At 36.0% G+C, this 20,387-nt stretch overlaps 2 protein-coding genes across 2 annotated transcripts in view; one reads left to right on the forward strand and one right to left on the reverse strand.

Annotated features, from left to right (window-relative positions):
- LOC306978382 (pleckstrin homology domain-containing family A member 1-like) overlaps positions 1-241 on the forward strand; it is a gene marked incomplete at its 3' end in the record, with an annotated part of 11,511 nt that extends 11,270 nt beyond the window's left edge. The window contains exon 5 of the mRNA XM_079576905.1: positions 231-241. Coding sequence (XP_079433031.1) covers positions 231-241 — 11 coding nt within the window. The remainder of the gene's footprint in view (positions 1-230) is intronic.
- A 597-nt stretch (positions 242-838) lies between these two features.
- LOC306978383 (uncharacterized protein) lies at positions 839-6,148 on the reverse strand (the record flags this gene model as incomplete). Its single annotated transcript, XM_079576906.1, has 2 exons — positions 6,043-6,148; positions 839-1,306 (listed from the first exon to the last, which is right to left on the reverse strand). The coding sequence occupies exon 2, from the start codon at positions 1,265-1,267 to the stop codon at positions 839-841; it is 429 nt and encodes a 142-aa protein (XP_079433032.1). The 5' UTR covers positions 1,268-1,306; positions 6,043-6,148.
- Between the last annotated feature and the right edge of the window lie 14,239 nt (positions 6,149-20,387).

A 20,387-nucleotide genomic window follows, 5' to 3' on the forward strand; every position in this document is an offset into this window, starting at 1 on the left:
TGACAAAAAATTTATGAAAAAATGGCGAAAAAATGTGATAAAAGTTAGACAAAAAAAAGTGCAAAAATGTGACAAAAAACGACAAAATTTGATAAAAAATTGACGAAAAAATGACAAAAAATGAAAAATAAAATGGACAAAAAAGTTACAAAAATGAGTCGAATCCCCAACATAAAAAATTATGGAAAAAAAAATCTGTTGCCGTGAGGAAAAAGATCCTCTCGGTTCAGGTGGTAGTTAAGAGGTCACGAACCTCTGAGCCTTTCCGACACGCCCCCTCCACACGCTGTCTGTGGCATCAGTGGGGAGGGGGTTCTGCTGAGGAGCAGTGGTTGGTTACTCGGCTGGTGACCAAAGCTCGGAGGCGTCTCCAGGAGGTGGGGGCGTTCCTAGGAGGACTCAGGCAAACCTATCCCTAAAATGGCCGCCATCAGAGTTTTTACAGATTACTCAGAAATACGTGAATGTGCCAAGACAACACTTCAGCCATGTTTTTAATGAGGGAATGACATAATAACATGATGGAAAGACCTTTTTGCATAATACCCCCCCTTTAAAGAGACAGAGGCCTATTTCAAGACATTCACTACAGCCATTTTGAGGCAGTTATTCTAATTTACTGCATTTACAGACCAACAGAAGGTTTGTCATCATTGTAGTGTGATATAGACTGGTGCTGTGGGACTGAAAAAAGCAGAATACCCCCTCTTTAAGAAAAATCTGTAGGGAAAATTAGAGACAAATGGGAAATAAATGAGACAAAGTGATGTAAACTAAGATGTTTGTGGCACATTTTTGTATGTTTTGAAAGTTCTGCACATATGTCGTTTCCTCGTCGTTATCGAGAAAGTCCCCAAATGAAATGAAATGAAGATTGAAACCTGTGCAGCGCCTTGAACTGCAGCTTGATCTGCCGCTCCGTGCCGCGCGCCTGGGCCTTGGCGTGCTCCGAGACCTTGTCGTAGCCGTCCCTGACCCTCCGCAGACGGTCCAGCTTCAGCTTCAGCGCCGCCAGCTTCTCCGTCAGCCCCCGCGGGTCCGCCTTCCTCTCCTGCTCCAGCACGAAGGCCTCGCACAGGTTCTTGAGGGCCAGGTTTCGGGGGGGCTTGCTGGAGGAGCAGCGGGCGCGGCACACGGGGCAGTCCTGCGAGCGCTTCTCCTTCCACCAGCGCTGCAGGCAGTCGGAGCAGGAGCTGTGGCCGCACGACAGCAGCACCGGGTTGTTGAAGATGCCCATGCACGTGGGGCAGGTCAGGTCGTCCGCCATCTCCGGGGCTGAGGGGGGGGGGGGGTCTCAGAGGAGCAGCTGCCAATAGACAAAAGAGAGTCAAAGTCAAACCCCCGCCTAAACCAAACTAGGGCTGTGCAATTAATCGAAATTCGATTAAGATTTCGATTACAACAGTAAACGATTACAAAATTAGCATAATCGCAAAAAATCGATTATATATATATATTTTTTTTTTTTTCAAAAACTTTTTTTTTAATTTTTTTTTTTAATCTAATTTTTGGATTTTTGTCACTTTTTCTGCTGGATTTTTTATCATTTTTTTTTAATGGATTTTTTTGATGGATTTTTGTCACTTTTTTGATGGATTTTTGTTACTTTTTTGCTGGATTTTTGTCTTTTTTTTAATGGATTTTTGTCTTTTTTTGCTGGATTTTTGTCTTTTTTTTGCTGTATTTTTGTCACTTTTTTGCTGGATTTTTCTAATTTTTTTTGATGGATTTTTGTCACTTTTTGATGTTTTTTTTTTGTCATTTTTTTGCTGTATTTTTGTCATTTTTTTTTGCTGTATTTTTGTCATTTTTTTGCTGTATTTTTGTCATTTTTTTTGCTGTATTTTTCTAATTTTTTTGCTGGATTTTTGTCACTTTTTAAATGGATTTTTGTATTTTTTTTGCTGGATTTTTGTCACTTTTTTGCTGGATTTTTGTCACTTTTTTGCTGGATTTTTCTAATTTTTCTGCTGGATTTTTTATCATTTTTTTTTGATGGATTTTTTGATGGATTTTTGTTACTTTTTTTGCTGGATTTTTGTCTTTATTTTATGGATTTTTGTCTTTTTTTTGCTGGATTTTTGTCTTTTTTTTTGCTGGATTTTTGTCACTTTTTTGCTGTATTTTTCTAATTTTTTTTGATGGATTTTTGTCACTTTTTGATGTTTTTTTTTGTCATTTTTTTGCTGTATTTTTCTAATTTTTTTTGATGGATTTTTGTCACTTTTTGATGTTTTTTTTTTGTCATTTTTTTGCTGTATTTTTGTCATTTTTTTGCTGTATTTTTGTCATTTTTTTTGATGGATTTTTCTAATTTTTTTGATGGATTTTTGTCACTTTTTTGCTGGATTTTTCTAATTTTTTTGCTGGATTTTTGTCACTTTTTTTTATGGATTTTTGTCTTTTTTTGCTGGATTTTTGTCACTTTTTTGCTGGATTTTTCTAATTTTTTTGATGGATTTTTTGTCACTTTTTTGATGGATTTTTTTTAAAGGCAACAAATAATCGTTTGAATAATCGTGATTTCAATTATGACAAAAAATAATCGTGATTATTATTTTTTTCAATAATCGAGCAGCCCTAAACCAAACTGAGATCTTTTTCCTCGCATTGTTGAAAAAAACTGTCGTCACTTTGGGTCACGGCGACACGTAAACAAGCAGCACCTCCCTCTCTCTCGGCGCAGCTGCTTTTTAGCCATTTTCTGCGAACTGCATGTGTGGTTTCTGTCCCACAATGTTTAACTAGATGCTTTTGTACGTCTTTGTCGTGTTTTTGTGGAGGTTCAGCAGATCGTTTTACTTTGAGAGTCCATAATGGTCCTGAAGAGGCAGCTTTTTAGAAGTAAACAAACAGGAAGCTTTTGAGCTAAAGACATTTGAGAGACACACACATTTCTCCTTCTGAGACACTGAAGAGGCACCAAGAGCAGCACAGAGGAGGCAGCACAAGAGGAGCTACAGGGAACAAGGTGTTGTTCCAAAGTGGCCTCCACCTTCTGAGGAGACTGAGGTCCTTCAGAGGAGCCTGAGGTCCTTCAGAGGAGCCTGAGGTCCTTCAGAGGAGCCTGAGGTCCTTCAGAGGAGACTGAGGTCCTTCAGAGGAGCCTGAGGTCCTTCAGAGGAGCCTGAGGTCCTCTTCTTATGACTCTGTGGAGCCTCTGCTCTCCGCTACGCTGCCGTGTGCTGGGCCCCGGGCAGCACAGAGTGGGACAAGAACAGGAGGGCCGGCTCCGTCCTCTGCTGCCCCCTGGGGGACAGGAGGGTGTTAGCCAAGCTCACCCCCATCATGGACAACACCTCCCACCCACTGCACGGGACTGTAGAGGAGCTGAGCAGCTCTTTCAGGGGCAGACTGAGACACCCTCAGGTCCTTCATCCCCACTGCTGTCAGACTGAACAACGAGACTGTGAAGCAGGGGTGCCCAAAGTGGGGCCCGCGGGACAATTAGGTTGGCCCGCCGGAGAGTGACCTACTTTTGTGCCGCATCTGGTTAATACTAACTCTCTCCCATTCATTCTCAATGGCAAATATGGATGCAGTTCACTTTTTGGCCACCAGCGTCAAATTGGGGGCGCCGTTTCACTCCTTTCGCAAAGTTAAAGAAACACTGGTGTTCTGGTGTCTTGGTATTTGTCAGTCATAGAGCGTCGTAGCATCAGCTTTCCAACTTTTTCCAAATCTTATTGCAAAGGTCGTTGACATCTATGACTTATGAAAGAATTTATGCTGAACTGACACTTTCAAATTGGTCTAATATGGCGTTTTCTTTGAGTTAAAGAAATGAATGAGGTAAAGTCACTGTAGGTAGTGCAGGTGCAGGTGGTGTTGTTGCACTACATTGCTACAATCATTGATTTTGTTCTACTAAAACTTGGCTTTTGTGGCATACTATTTGCATAGATAGAATTAAATGCAAATGTATAACAAAAAATAAAATAAAGTAACTACTATTATTTGCAGTTATATGTGTCTCACGCTAACATCGCCGTGATTGGCACTTTTTCCTTTTGGCCCTCGGAGACAAAAAGCTTGTGCAGCCCTGCAGTAAAGTAACATGTGCAATAACCCCTTTGCAAAACTACGTGCAATAACCTCTGTATCAGCGTCTCTATTGACAACCTGCACTAGGACCTCGATATTCTACTTTATATAAGCTGTTGTAATTTGTCCCCTATTTTTATTTATTCTTATTTCCTTATTGTTATAATTCCGGCCTTTAAGATTTTTTGCTTGAACCATGTAGGTGAAAGAAGAGCAGAGCCTCAGTGACGGCAACATTTGAGGCTATTTTTCCTCTGTCCGTTTGCATTTAGCCTCAAACGTCATGAACAATCCAGATGTTTTCAGCTGCTGCCAACCCACTGACGTCACATTAATAAAACAGTCATAACTCCAGGGAGTCGGCGTCCCGGTGCTGCTACAACACTCGTAACATTTTCAAAACTTTATGTATTTGTCGTTCTGAGGCTCGGCTGTGATTGGCTAAAACGAGGAACCGAAAGAATCCGTCTTTCGCGGGTCCGTCTGGAGCTGCAGTTTCAGCAAAACTTGACCGGAAGCCAAAGACGACTTGATAACATTTCTGGTAGGGCTGTGCAATTAATCGAAATTCGATTACGATTTCGATTACAACAGTAAACGATTACAAAATTAGCATAATCGCAAAAAATCGATTATAATTTTTTTTTCCAATTTATTTTCCTTTTTTATTTTTATTTTTAAATTTTTGTCACTTTTTTTAATAGATTTTTGTCTTTTTTTTTTAGGGATTTTTGTCACTTTTTTGATGGATTTTTGTCACTTTTTTGATGGATTTTTTTCTTTTTTTGATGGATTTTTGTCATTTTTTTGCTGGATTTTTGTCACTTTTTTGCTGGATTTTTGTCACTTTTTTGCTGGATTTTTGTCACTTTTTTGATGGATTTTTGTCACTTTTTTGATGGATTTTTTTCTTTTTTTGCTGGATTTTTGTCACTTTTTTGCTGGATTTTTGTCACTTTTTTGCTGGATTTTTGTCACTTTTTTGCTGGATTTTTGTCACTTTTTTGCTGGATTTTTGTCACTTTTTTGCTGGATTTTTGTCAATTTTTTGCTGGATTTTTGTCATTTTTTGCTGGATTTTTGTCAATTTTTTGCTGGATTTTTGTCACTTTTTTGCTGGATTTTTGTCACTTTTTTGCTGGATTTTTGTCACTTTTTTGATGGATTTTTGTCACTTTTTTGATGGATTTTTGTCACTTTTTTGATGGATTTTTGTCACTTTTTTGATGGATTTTTGTCACTTTTTTGATGGATTTTTGTCACTTTTTTGATGGATTTTTTTCTTTTTTTGATGGATTTTTGTCACTTTTTTGATGGATTTTTGTCACTTTTTTGATGGATTTTTGTCACTTTTTTGATGGATTTTTGTCACTTTTTTGATGGATTTTTTTAAAGGCAACAAATAATCGTTTGAATAATCGTGATTTCAATTATGACAAAAATAATCGTGATTATTATTTTTTCAATAATCGAGCAGCCCTAATTTCTGGGCGTCACAGCGTGAAACAACAAAACACCCCGGGGGCCGAGTGACGGGGGTGTGGCTCTGCGTCACAGGGCTCCAAACTCCCCTCGCTCCACAGCCAGTTTCACAAACGCCGGGTTTCAATTTCACATTCTCTACACTGGTGAGTGTTTTAAAGCCACAGTGCGGAACATTTCCCCCCGAAAGTGGAATAAAACAAAAGCATTGAAGTCTTTACGGGTGGTTTGTCGCCCTTGTTTACGTCAGTTCCTCTTGAAGAAGCAACGTATGACCTAGAATGGCTTTAATTTAGTTTTGTCATAGATCCATGAGCTTTACAAAAACAACACACTTCCTCCTAAATAACGCCGCATAATCAGCAAAATCTGGTCAACTTTTGGACACACTGAAGCCTTTATCAAAATGGTGCTTTCGCTTTCAAGCTGACATGTTTAAAGGCTGGTTTTGAGTAAAAATAAAGAAGGAACTAAAGCTTAACGTGAGGAGAGGGTGTTGTAAGAGTTTGGTCGTACCTTCATGATCCGGCTTTACTCTCTTCTCTCATTTACAGGAAAGTGCAGCTCCCAGTGTTGACTAACAGCATTTCCTGGTTCATGGGCACTTCTTCTTTGGAGGAAATGTGTGAACCACGTTTGAGAAAGTCAGAGGAACACTGGCCCCTGCAGGAGAGACGGGGAAACAGCAATCAAGTTCAAGAAGAAGTGTGATTAAAATGAAGACAGTACAGTTACAGTTATCAGAGGAGACTTCACCAGGCTGACCTCAAACTCAGGCCCAGTGTAGTTTCTCCTATTATAAAATCTAAAAATGTCATCACATTTTTGGCTCTTTTTTTTGTCTATTTTTCATCTATTTTTCGTCACTTTTTCATCAGATTTTTTGTCTATTTTTCTTCTATTTTTCGTGTCTTTTTTCCATCTATTTTCGTCTATTTTTGTCACTTATTTATCACTTTTTCATCACATTTTTGGCTCTTTTTTTGGGTATTTTTCGTCTGTTTTTTGTCACTTTTTCATCCGATTTTTTATCTATTTTTTTGTCACTTTTTTATGACTTCATCAAAATTTTGTGTCCTTTTCATCACATTTTTGTCACTTTTTCATCACATTTTTTGTCTTTTTTCGTCTATTTTTCGTCTATTTTTCGTCTATTTTTTGTCACTTTTTCATCCGATTTTTTATCTATTTTTCCATCTATTTTTTTAATCACTTTTTAATCTATTTTTTGTGTCTTTTTCATCACATTTTTGGCTCTATTTTGTCTCTGTTTTGTCACATTTTCGTCACTTTTCCAAAGTTTTTGTTGCTCTTTTGTTGTGTTTTCATCCTCGTTTTTGTCTCATTTTTGCCTCTACTTTGACACTTTGTCCAAGAAGCTTTTAGATTTGGGTAAAGCTAAACTGGAGACAATGTGCTCTCTTCAGGTGGAGGTCCAGGGGTTAAAGTGATAATCTGGAAGTCTAAATGTTTTACACAGGGACCCATCTCGCAGAGCCACGGGCTAATGGTCAGAATCCCCAGTTGGAGGATTGACCTTTTTTGTCTATTTTTAATCTATTTTTGTCACTTTTTCATCACATTTTTGGCTCTTTTTTTGTCTATTTTTTGTCACTTTTTCATCCGATTTTTCTTCTATTTTTCGTCTATTTTTGTCACTTTTTTATCACTTTTTCATCAAATTTTTGTGTCTTTTTCATCACATTTTTGGCCCTTTTTTTGTCTATTTTTTGTCTATTTTTGTTACTTTTTCATCACATTTTTGTCTATTTTTCTTGTTTTTTTCCATCTATTTTTGTCACTTTTTCATTCGATTTTTTGTCTATTTTTCGTCTATTTTTGTCACTTTTTTATCACTTTTTCATCAAATTTTTGTGTCTTTTCATCACATTTTTGGCTCTTTTTTTTGTCTATTTTTTGTCTATTTTTCGTCACTTTTTCATCACATTTTTGTCTATTTTTCTTGTTTTTCTCCATCTATTTTTCATCTATTTTTGGCTCTTTTTTTGTCTATTATTCATCTAGTTTTTGTCACTTTTTCATCACATTTTTGTCACTTTTTCATCAGATTTTTGTCACTTTTTCATCAGTACATGTTTTTAGTGGTAGACCAGCGCAGACACGGGGAGAACCGTGTTTTGTTTAGGTGTGAAGTCTGGCTCCGGTTGTGGTCCTCGCTCCTCCGCACTCGGACTAAAGCCAGACTCGAGTGTCTCTTAAACTCAGGGTGAGTCTTGGCTCCAGTGATTCAGGCTCAGAGCCAGGACGGACTGACGTGAACCCTGAGACGGACCGAGGAAACCGCGGGACGTTTACTTCCCCCCAACTTTCTTCACATCACTGTCAAGTGTGGAGCCACTAAACTAACTCTCACCTGAACGGATCCCATTTTCTCCAGTTTGGCTTTACCCTAATCAAAAAGCTTCTTGGGAAAAAAGCACCAAAACGCAACAAAAAAGTGACAAAAATTAAACAAAAAAGTGACAAAAATTCAACCAAAAAGTGACAAAAATTCAACCAAAAAGTGACAAAAAATGCAACAAAAAAGTGACAAAAATTCAACAAAAAATTCAACTAAAAAGTGACAAAAACTCAACAAAAACATGACAAAAACTCAACCAAAAAGTGACAAAAATTCAATAAAAATGTGACAAAAACTCAACAAAAACATGACAAAAACTCAACTAAAAAGTGACAAAAAATGCAACAAAAATGTGACAAAAATTCAACCAAAAAGAGACAAAAATTCAACAAAAATTTGACAAAAACTCAACCAAAAAGTGACAAAAATTCAACCAAAAAGTGACAAAAATTCAACCAAAAAGTGACAAAAACTCAACTAAAAAGTGACAAAAAATGCAACAAAAATGTGACAAAAATTCAACAAAAAATTCAACTAAAAGTGACAAAAATTAAACAAAAATGTGACAAAAATTCAACAAAAACATGACAAAAACTCAACTAAAAAGTGACAAAAAAATGCAACAAAAATGGGACAAAAATTCAACAAAAATGTGACAAAAATTCAACAAAAATTCAACAAAAAATTCAACAAAAATGTGACCAAAAAAACCAACATAAAAAAGGTGACACAACACAGCAATAATGCGAGGAAAAAGATCAGTTTTGTGGGTCTTAGCTTTCAAATGAGGTGTTACACAGGCAGGGTTCCCACTCTTTACTTGAAATCATTTTCAAGGCAATTTCCAGGATTTTCAAGGACATTTTAAAGGGCAAACAAATAAAATATAAGCGATGACATCTACGAAAACCTGCCCTCCCCAGTTAGTCCCTTGTGAGTTCACTCTCCAGTTTGATCCGTGATCAGATAATGTAGTCTATGATGACAGACAGAGTTGTTTAGGTCTGAAAGGAAACAGAGCAGACACGTCGCGTCTGCAGGTTCTAGGAATCATACAAAAATGGAGGTCCAACAAAAAAGCGAGCTGAGGTCGGGTTGACCAGGTCTAAACCAGAACTGAACCAGGACCTAGTCTGGACTAACGCAATAATGAATTAGGTGTAAACCAGCAATTAACCAAATGCAATCCAGATCTTATCCCATGAAAATGGGTCAGGGGTGCAGAAGGTGTGAACAATATTATCGTTTTAGGGGGTCCGGGGGCATGCTCCCCCGGGAAGACATTTTTTAAAATTCCATATTTTAAAGCATCAATCTGATGCATTTTTGAGATGCATTTTTTTTGCCAACCTTGGGAGAACTGGAGAAACTGAACTTCAGCCAGGAGGCAAAAATATGATGGCCTCCTTATGCATTTACAGTATATGAGGCACAATGTCTAAGGGCACCACAAATGGCTTAATGCATGACCTCCACAAGAGACGGTGGACGGGCTGTAACTTAACTGTGACTCCGAATCCGGGTCCATCTGCGGCTCCACCAGCTGAAAGTGCAGGTGCAGGTCCACGTCCGGCTCAGGGTCCACCCCGGGCTGATGGGTATGACTGTGTTTAATATCTTAAATCTATACAAACTGAATTTTGTATACCTGATTCAGCTTCAGCGTCAGCGTTAGCTTCAGCATCAGCGTGGAGTGTGGAGCTAGCAACAGGTGCCTTCTCCTGCCTTCTTCTAATTCTTTCATATCTATGGAAAATTATACAAAGTATTGTGTATCAAAACATTTTAACTATCTTAAATATTTTGGCTCCTACTAACCAAAGCTATGCAGTTAGGTTAGAATATTTTACTGACCGAATCATACATACCTTGCTACTCTTGCTGTAGGGTCTGGAGCGCTGTGTGGAAAAATCGTCAACATAAAGAAGAATGATACTTGTTAAACTATAACAGCCGACAGTAATGCTCAAGTAAACAAATACACTAAAGCAAAGGCAGTATTATGTCACATAATTATACATACAAAATACGTTAGGCTATTAATGAGAGTGAGGTTGACGACACCTCCAAAAGATGCCCTCCCTGTCATTTGCAGTGTGCTTTCCTTCCACTCACAATATTTATTTGTGTTTTGGCTTGTAGGCTACACAGGCTGATTTCTCAACAACTGAGAGCCGCTATCAAAAGGTGGCGAGCGAGACTTTGAACAAGAAGGTCATTAGGCGAAGCTCCACGTTAGGTACCATTGTTTTTCCTTCACTCAAAGCAGCCGTCAGACCTATATATATGAGGACAGAATGCATTTGGTTCAGGCGGGTGGGAAGAGGTTAAAGAGTGGAATAAAAACGGCCCTAAAGTTTAGCCCTGTGTATATTCCTCCCGTCTTCAGCCAGGAAATGACCATAGTATTTGGATTACAGCGTCATCTCGGTCACAGCCTTTTGTGGACACCAAACATGTCAGTATCTGTGAATGAATGAGAGTTTGGGCTGTTTTTTCCTCTGACATTAGAGCTGAGATGTTGCGGAGGACGGGACGTGCTGGCCTGCTCCTTTCGGGTCAGATCTGATCTTTGTTTTTGTTGTGTTGGAGGATTCTCCGTGGACAAAGCTAAAACCCGCTGCTTTCTGGCTCATCTTTTATTTCAAAGCTTTGCCTTTTGGTTTGGCTTCGGGAACAAACTCGACTTGAGTGACAGACCGAGGGGAGTCTCGGCCTCCGTCTGAAACCGGGCCAAGTCCACGTGTGAGATTAAGGACAGCGTGACGGCGGCTCCTGCGGGCGGCGAGACAAAGGAGGAGACGGGGCACACTCCTGACGGACAGGGCGCTGGCACCGGGCGCTGGCACCGGGCGCTGGCACCGGGCGCTGGCACCGGGCGCTGGCACCGGGCGCTGGCACCGGGCGCTGGCAAAGGGAGGAGCGCAAAACATGTGTAAACGAGAGGGAAACGGAGGGGGAAACACGGACCAGGGATGTGAAAACAGATTCTACAAATGTGGTTTGTTTCGCTAGTTTTGTCCTTAACGTCTTAACTCCCACCTGAACGGATCCTATTTTCTCCAGTTTGGCTTTACCCTAATCAAAAAGCTTCTTGGGGAAAAAAGCACAAACAGCCACAAGAAATGAGAAGAAAACAAGGATGTAAACGCAACAAAAATGTGACAAAAACTCAACCAACAAGTGATAAAAATTCAACAAAAAATCAACAAAAATTCAACAAAAAAATGACAAAAATTCAACAAAAATGTGACAAAAATGTGACAAAAATTCAACAAAAATTCAACAAAAACTCCACAAAAAAATGACAAAAAAATGACAAAAAATTCAACAAAAATGTGACAAAAATTCAACAAATTCAACAAAAATGTGACAAAAATTCAACAAAAACTCCACAAAAATATGACAAAAACTCAACAAAAACTCCACAAAAAAATGACAAAAATTCAACAAAAATGTGACAAAAATTCAACAAAAATGTGACAAAAATTCAACAAAAACTCCACAAAAAAATGACAAAAATTCAACAAAAAAATGACAAAAATTCAACAAAAATGTGACAAAAATTCAACAAAAACTCCACAAAAAAATGACAAAAACTCAACAAAAAAATGACAAAAATTCAACAAAAGTGTGACAAAAATTCAACAAAAAAATGACAAAAATTCAACAAAAATGTGACAAAAATTCAACAAAAACTCCACAAAAAAATGACAAAAACTCCACAAAAAAATGACAAAAATTCAACAAAAAAATGACAAAAATTCAACAAAAAAATGACAAAAATTCAACAAAAATGTGACAAAAATTCAACAAAAACTCCACAAAAATGTGACAAAAATTCAACAAAAAAATGACACAAATTCAACAAAAAAATGACAAAAATTCTACAAAAATGTGACAAAAATGTGACAAAAATTCAACAAAAATTCAACAAAAACTCCACAAAAAAATGACAAAAAAATGACAAAAAAATGACAAAAAATTCAACAAAAATGTGACAAAAATTCAACAAATTCAACAAAAATGTGACAAAAATTCAACAAAAACTCCACAAAAATATGACAAAAACTCAACAAAAACTCCACAAAAAAATGACAAAAATTCAACAAAAATGTGACAAAAATTCAACAAAAATGTGACAAAAATTCAACAAAAACTCCACAAAAAAATGACAAAAATTCAACAAAAAAATGACAAAAATTCAACAAAAATGTGACAAAAATTCAACAAAAACTCCACAAAAAAATGACAAAACTCAACAAAAAAATGACAAAAATTCAACAAAAGTGTGACAAAAATCCAACAAAAACTCCACAAAAAATGACAAAAATTCAACAAAAAAATGACAAAAATTCAACAAAAAAATGACAAAAATTCAACAAAAATGTGACAAAAATTCAACAAAAACTCCACAAAAATGTGACAAAAATTCAACAAAAAAATGACAAAAATTCAACAAAAAAATGACAAAAATTCTACAAAAATGTGACAAAAATTCAACAAAAACTCCACAAAAAAATGACAAAAATGTGACAAAAATGTGACAAAAATTCAACAAAAATGTGACAAAAATTCAACAAATTCAACAAAAATGTGACAAAAATGTGACAAAAATTCTACAAAAATTCAACAAAAACTCCACAAAAAAATGACAAAAATGTGACAAAAATGTGACAAAAATTCAACAAAAACTCCACAAAAAAATGACAAAAATGTGACAAAAATTCAAGAAATTCAACAAAAATGTGACAAAAATTCAACAAAAACTCCACAAAAATATGACAAAAACTCAACAAAAACTCCACAAAAAAATGACAAAAACTCAACAAAAAAATGACAAAAATTCAACAAAAATTCAACAAAAATGTGACAAAAATTCAACAAAAACTCCACAAAAAAATGACAAAAATTCAACAAAAAAATGACAAAAATTCAACAAAAAAATGACAAAAATTCAACAAAAATGTGACAAAAATTCAACAAAAACTCCACAAAAATGTGACAAAAATTCAACAAAAACTCCACAAAAAAATGACAAAAATTCAACAAAAACTCCACAAAAAAATGACAAAAATGTGACAAAAATTCAACAAAAACTCCACAAAAAAATGTCAAAAATTCAACAAAAAAATGACAAAAATTCAACAAAAATGTGACAAAAATTCAACAAAAACTCCACAAAAAATGACAAAAATTCAACAAAAAAATGACAAAAATTCAACAAAAAAATGACAAAAATTCAACAAAAATGTGACAAAAATTCAACAAAAACTCCACAAAAATGTGACAAAAATTCAACAAAAAAATGACAAAAACTCCACAAAAAAATGACAAAAATGTGACAAAAATGTGACAAAAATTCAACAAAAATGTGACAAAAATTCAACAAAAACTCCACAAAAAAATGACAAAAAATGTGACAAAAATTCAACAAATTCAACAAAAATGTGACAAAAATGTGACAAAAATTCTACAAAAATTCAACAAAAACTCCACAAAAAAATGACAAAAATGTGACAAAAATGTGACAAAAATTCAACAAAAACTCCACAAAAAAATGACAAAAATGTGACAAAAAATGACAAAAAATTGATTTAAAAAAATTACGAAAAAATGACAAAAAATTGATAAAAAATGTACGAAAAAATGACAAAAATGTTCTCACCTCTGACTCTGTTTCCTGTCGGCGTTTCGACTCCAGCGCGGCTCGTGTGAAACCTCCTAAAGCCGCGTCGTCGCCGTTCACAGGGGAAACCAAAAGTGAACGGTGGGAATTGCCCGTGGACCGCGTGACCTCGGTGACCTGAAACAAACGGAAATTAGAATCGTGTTTATAGAACTGACATTTGACGGCTGCCCACACAGTCCCACAGAGAGGCTTCAGTGTTTCTAAATCACCTGAGGGGAAGTGGCGACACTGATATAACAGTACAGTACAGTATAGTACATCGCTTTGTCGCTCAAAAAGTGTCCTGAACACACGACAACAGGGCAGAACATGTCACATTTCTCCCCCATTTTCATTTTAATCTCTCCCTTTTTTCCCACATTTCTTGACATTGGAGATAAACCTGATATTGTAAATTTGCATATCTTCTCAGACTAGTGGTTCCCAAAGTGAGGTCCGGATTCTCTTCTGAGTTACTTTGATTAAATAGTATTTTGGAAGGAAAAGTATATGTACTTATTAAAACCAGTATTGAATTGTGCTCTACATATAAACTTGCCCTGCCAATTTTTTGTAAATTTGTGCCAAATTTTTGTCAAATTTTTTGCCACATTTTTAGCCAACATTTTGTCACTTTCTCGCCACTTTTTTTTGCCACAATTTTTTGCCAATTTTTTGCCTCTTTTTTGCGAATATTTGGCACATTTTTGTCACATTTTTACCCCTTTTTTTGCTAAAATTGTGTCTCTTTTTAGCCACTTTTTTTAGCAAAATTTTTGTCTCTTTTTTGTGAATTTTTAACCCTTTTTTGCCAGAATCGTGTCTCTTTTTTGCCACATTTTTGTCAATTTTTGCAAATTTTTTGTCACATTTTTTACCACTTTTTTGCCAAAATTCTGTCACATTTTTTGTCTCTTTTTTGACAATTTTTGCCACATTTTTTAGCACTTTTTTGCCACATTGTTGTCTCTTTGTTGTCACATTTTTGTCTCTTTTTAGCTACATTTTTTGCAATTTTTTGGCCATTTTTGCCAAAATTTTGCCTCTTTTTTTGTGAATTTTTAACCCTTTTTTGCCACATTTTTGTAAATTTTTGCAAAATGTCTGTCACATTTTTTACACTTTTTTTTGCCAAAATTCTGTCACATTTTTTGTCTCTCTTTTGACAATTTTGGCCACATTTTTAGCACTTTTTTGCCACATTGTTGTCTCTTTGTTGTCACTCTTTTGCTCCGTTTTCCTCCTTGTCGCTGTGTCTTTGCCCCGGACTCTTCACCTTCCTCTGAGGGGCTTTTACTGCCGCGGTCCCCGGACTCTTCACCTTCCTCTGTCGGGCTTTTACTGCCGCGGTCCGAAGCGGAACTGCTGCTTTTGTCAGTGTTTCCTTTGGTGACTTGACTTTTGTGAAGCTCCAGCGCAGAAGCAGCAGCAGCAGCCGGAGCCTCCGGACCTCCGACCCCGAACTGAGTGAGTACCAGCCCGGCTCTGACCGCAGCCCCGGCCCGCTGTCCTCCCGGAACCTCCCGCCGCCAAAACCGGACAAAAAACACCCGAAAAAACACGAAAATCTGAGGTTTACGAGGCCGAGGGCAGAGCCAAGAGGCGGGGAGGAAACTCCAGTCTGCCAGGGCCTCATAATGTGGATGAATTACTTATTGACAGTTAAAATAAACCGTTAACGTTTACGTACACTTACGTACAGCTAGCATGCTAGCGATGTTCTTCTTCGTCTGTTTTAACTTAATGGCGGATTATCAGACAAACTAAGGCTTATAACTCACTTTATAAGCAGAGGTGGTCAGTAAAAAGTACAATTACTCCATCCTCCTGTACTTGAAGTGCTAAAGACAGGTTTTAAAACATGACTGATTTAGAAGGACAACATTTATTTCAGTGAAGCTGCAATTTTAAGAAGAAATGTTGGGCATAAAAATTATTTGAATGTTTAAGCTGCTGACAGGAAGTGACATAGATAAAGGTAAAGTTCAGTTTGACTCATTTCTCATTGACCTAACATGGTCGGCACGGCAACGGTTTAAAATGGTTTACCTTCACCTATGTCACTTCCTGTCAGTGTCCAATAGAGCTCCACAGTCCCGCCTCCTCTCCGGTCTGGAAGTAAAACTCCCCTTGCTTTGAGACCGTATTGATTTGGAATAAAGTGTTTAACTCCGTAACTGAGTCAGCTTGGGCTAAATCCAGCGCTGTGGTTCTAAAGCGACCGCAAAGTCAGACGCAGGTGAAAAAAGCACGTATGAGATCGATCTAGTTTAACTGCGAGCCTTCGTCCTAGAACTACATTACCCAGGATGCTCGGGAGTCCCATGATCTGCTACGAGGCTTTTGATTGGTGGAGCTTCACGTTCCCACACGTGTTTATTTATTGTAATGTAAACAACATATTATAGGGCTGCTCGATTATTGAAAAAATAATAATCACGATTATTTTTGTCATAATTGAAATAACGATTATTTGTTGCCTTTAAAAAAATCCATCAAAAAAGTGACAAAAATCCATCGAAAAAGTGACAAAAATCCAGCAAAAAAGTGACAAAAATCCAGCAAAAAAAAGACAAAAATCCAGCAAAAAAGTGACAAAAATCCAGCAAAAAAGTGACAAAAATCCAGCAAAAAAGTGACAAAAATCCAGCAAAAAAGTGACAAAAATCCAGCAAAAAAGTGACAAAAATCCATCAAAAAAGTGACAAAAATCCATCAAAAAATGACAAAAATCCAGCAAAAAAGTGACAAAAATCCAGCAAAAAAGTGACAAAAATCCATCAAAAAAGTGACAAAAATCCATCAAAAAAGTGACAAAAATCCATCAAAAAAATGACAAAAATCCATCAAAAAAGTGACAAAAATCCATCAAAAAAATGACAAAAATCCATCAAAAAAATGACAAAAATCCATCAAAAAAGTGACAAAAATCCATCAAAAAAAGACAAAAATCCAGCAAAAAAGAGACAAAAATCCTTCAAAAAAAGACAAAAATCCATCAAAAAAGTGTCAAAAATCCAGCAAAAAAGTGACAAAAATCCAGCAGAAAAAAGACAAAAATTCAGCAAAAAAGTGACAAAAATCCATCAAAAAAGTGACAAAAATCCATTAAAAAAATGACAAAAATCCATCAAAATAATGACAAAAATCCAGCAAAAAAGTGACAAAAATCCAGCAGAAAAAAGACAAAAATCCAGCAAAAAAGTGACAAAAATCCAGCAAAAAAGTGACAAAAATCCAGCAAAAAAGTGACAAAAATCCATCAAAAAAAAGTCAAAAATCCAGCAGAAAAGTGAAAAAATCCAAAAATTAAAAAATTGAAGAAAAAAAAATGTTCTGTTGAAAAAAACAATTATCATCGATTTTTTGCGATTATGCTAATTTTGTAATAGTTTACTATTGTAATCGAAATCGTAATCGAATTTTGATTAATTGCACAGCCCTAACATATTATAAACAATGTATTCAAACATAATGCAGGCAGAGAGTGGACGTTTTATCCAGATCTAACACAGAGAGTAAGAAAAACGTCAGAAAAATGTTCCCAACGATCCAATTAAACGAACCACCATCATTTTTATCCACATTAGCAGGATTCAGATTGTTTAATAGTGAAATAATATAGAACTTTTGTCTGCAAAGTAAAAGAAACTGGCCGTGTTTGCTGAAAACCTGGTTGCCTTGACCAGCGGGCGCGATGTCGCAATGGTTCTTGGGATACGGAGTTTCTATAGTCAGGAAGTGAATGATGTCACAGCCTTGTACCTTTGCCTTTTCTTCAACATGTCGTCGTCTTTTTGGATTGAAGTGAAACATTTTATGGTCACGAATTGTTACAGGACCGCAAGGGGCGGGAGAAGGAAGTGAAACTATAAACGTCACAAAAGCTAAAGAAAGCCGGGTACTATCTTTAGCTAAAACTTAAATATGATTGACTCAAAACATGACAACGCCGCCCAAGAAGTGACTTCCTGTTTCGATCCAGCGCACCAAAATAAAAGCACACAGCTCGTCTGATTAGTTCAGCAGCAACATTACAAGAATATCATTAAATACACACATGTTAATAGTTCGGCAGAAAGAAAGTTGAACTAATGAATAAGATGATGCTTTTATTTTGATGTGCTGGGTCGAAACAGGAAGTCACTTCTTGGGGTTGTTATGATTTGAAGTTCTGAATTGTGGTCTTCAAATAAACTTGCCTTACCAATTGTTTGTAAATTTGTGCCAAATTTTTGTCAAATTTTTTGCCACATTTTTGTCTCTTTTTTTGCCACTTTTGCATCGATTTTGGACACATTTTTGTCACAATTGTTGTCTCTTTTTAGCCACATTTTTTGCAATTTTTTTGGCAATTTTGGGGAATTTTTGTCCCATTTTTACCACTTTTTTGCCAAAATTCTGTCACATTTTTTGTCTCTTTTTTTGAAAATTTTTCCCAAATTTTTTAGCACTTTTTTGCCACATTTGTCTCTTTGTTGTCACATTTTTGTCTCTTTTTTTGACCATTTTTTGTCTCCTTTTGGCCACTCTTTTGCTCCGTTTTCCTCCTTGTCGCTGTTTTGATGCTGGAGAAAAAACACACAGCTCGTCTCATTGATTAGTTCAGCAGGTTTAGTTTAGTTTAGTTTAGTTTATTTATTTAGAAAAACAGGGACCGTGTACAATAAACATTACTTGTACTCGCAACATTACAAGAATATCATTAAATACACACATGTTAATAGTTCGGCAGAAAGAAAGTTGAACTAATGAAAAAGATGATGCTTTTATTTTGATGTGCTGGGTCGAAACAGGAAGTCACTTCTTGTTATGATTTGAAGTTGAGTCAACTGTGTTAACTATGTTTTAGCAAAAAAATTGTGTCCAATGAGTCGCCCTTTAATTGTTTATAAACATTCCCGGCTTTTAGCTGGAGGCGGGAAACTAGATTCCAGAAGAAAAAAGACTAAGATCCAGCAGAAAAAAGACCAAAATCCAGCAGAAAAAAAACCCAAAAAAAAGACACAAAAAACCACAAAAATCCAGCAAAAAAAAAGGCAAAAATCCAGCAAAAAAAGACAAAAATCCAGCAGAAAAAAAGTGACAAAAATCCAGAAAAAAAAGACAAAAAAACAGCAAAAAGTGACAAAAATCCAGCTAAAAAAAGGACAAAAATCCAGCAAAAAAATTACAAAAATCCAGCAAAAAAAAAGGCAAAAATCCAGCAAAAAAAGACAAAAATCCAGCAGAAAAAAGTGACAAAAATCCAGCTAAAAAAGGACAAAAATCCAGCAAAAAAATTTGCCAAAATCCAGCAGAAAAAAGACCAAAATTCAGTAAAAAAAAAAAAGACAAAAATCCAGCAAAAAAAGACAAAAATCCAGCAGAAAAAAGACCAAAATTCAGTTAAAAAAAAAGACAAAAATCCAGCAAAAAAAGACAAAAATCCAGCAGAAAAAAGTGACAAAAATCCAGAAAAAAGTGACAAAAATCCCCACAAAAAAATACAAAAAAACAGCAAAAAATGACAAATATCCAGCTAAAAAAGGACAAAAATCCAGCAAAAAAATTACAAAAATCCAGCAGAAAAAAGACCAAAATTCAGTAAAAAAAAAGACAAAAATCCAGCAAAAAAAGACAAAAATCCAGCAGAAAAAAGTGACAAAAATCCAGCAGAAAAAAGTGACAAAAATAAAAAAAAAAAAGACAAAAAAACAGCAAAAAATGACAAAAATCCAGCTAAAAAAGGACAAAAATCCAGCAAAAAAATTACAAAAATCCAGCAGAAAAAAGACCAAAATTCAGTAAAAAAAAAGACAAAAATCCAGCAAAAAAAGACAAAAATCCAGCAGAAAAAAGTGACAAAAATCCAGAAAAAAGTGACAAAAATCAACAAAAAAAAGACAAAAAAACAGCAAAAAATGACAAAAATCCAGCTAAAAAAAGGACAAAAATCCAGAAAAAAAAATTACAAAAATCCAGCAGAAAAAAGGCCAAAATCCAGCAGAAAAAAGGCTTTTAGCTGGAGGCGGGAAACTAGATTCCTATCTGTTTTTCCAGTGTAGCCGTTGTCATAGTAACGATAAACAAATGTCTGACTGTTATATATATACATATATATGGAAATATCAGATAAACCTTATTTTATCGTCTCGACTGTCATTCCTCTTGTCCCTGCACCTTAAGCCACAACAGGACCACATTTTTAATGTACTTTTACACTAATAATCCCTGGTTTTATTTAAGATAAGTTATTATTATTGATCTCACAATGGAGAAATGATGATGAGGAGCTTCGTGAGAGGACATAGTTATCGTTAATCATCTGCTGGCCTATTAAGTCTAATGGTACATTTAGTGGAGTTAAATGGCCTGTCACAAAATGTCATGTTCGATATATCTATATTGCGCTAAAAGCTCTTTATATGTTTTAATTTTCAGTTCAATTTCTGTCCACCTTTTGTTCCCTTCTTTATCCGTTGTGTGTGTCCCAGGTTTCTTATGAATCTGTTTAATCGACAGTTTTGCAGTTGTTACGACATGGTAATAGATCTGTTCTGTTCTGTCTGGGCATAAAAAGGCAGTAAATCTGACCTGCTGCTACATGAATAATCCCTAATGAAGCAGTGGAACCTCGTGCAGTTATTACACCGTCTGTTTGTTTTACTGCTCGTCACAGGGAAGTCACGCCTTTTCACTCATGACGTATTTCACAAACTATTCCAGGAGTTTCCAGCTAAACAAACATGTGTCACAAATAGGGTTGGAAATTCCGTCAGTGGAAACTTCACCTCCGAAATTTCAGGAATTTTCACAAATAAAAAAAAGAGCTTTCAAAATGCTTAA

This window comes from Gobius niger, assembly GCF_951799975.1.
Source record: "Gobius niger genome assembly, chromosome: 19".
NCBI lineage: Eukaryota > Metazoa > Chordata > Actinopteri > Gobiiformes > Gobiidae > Gobius > Gobius niger.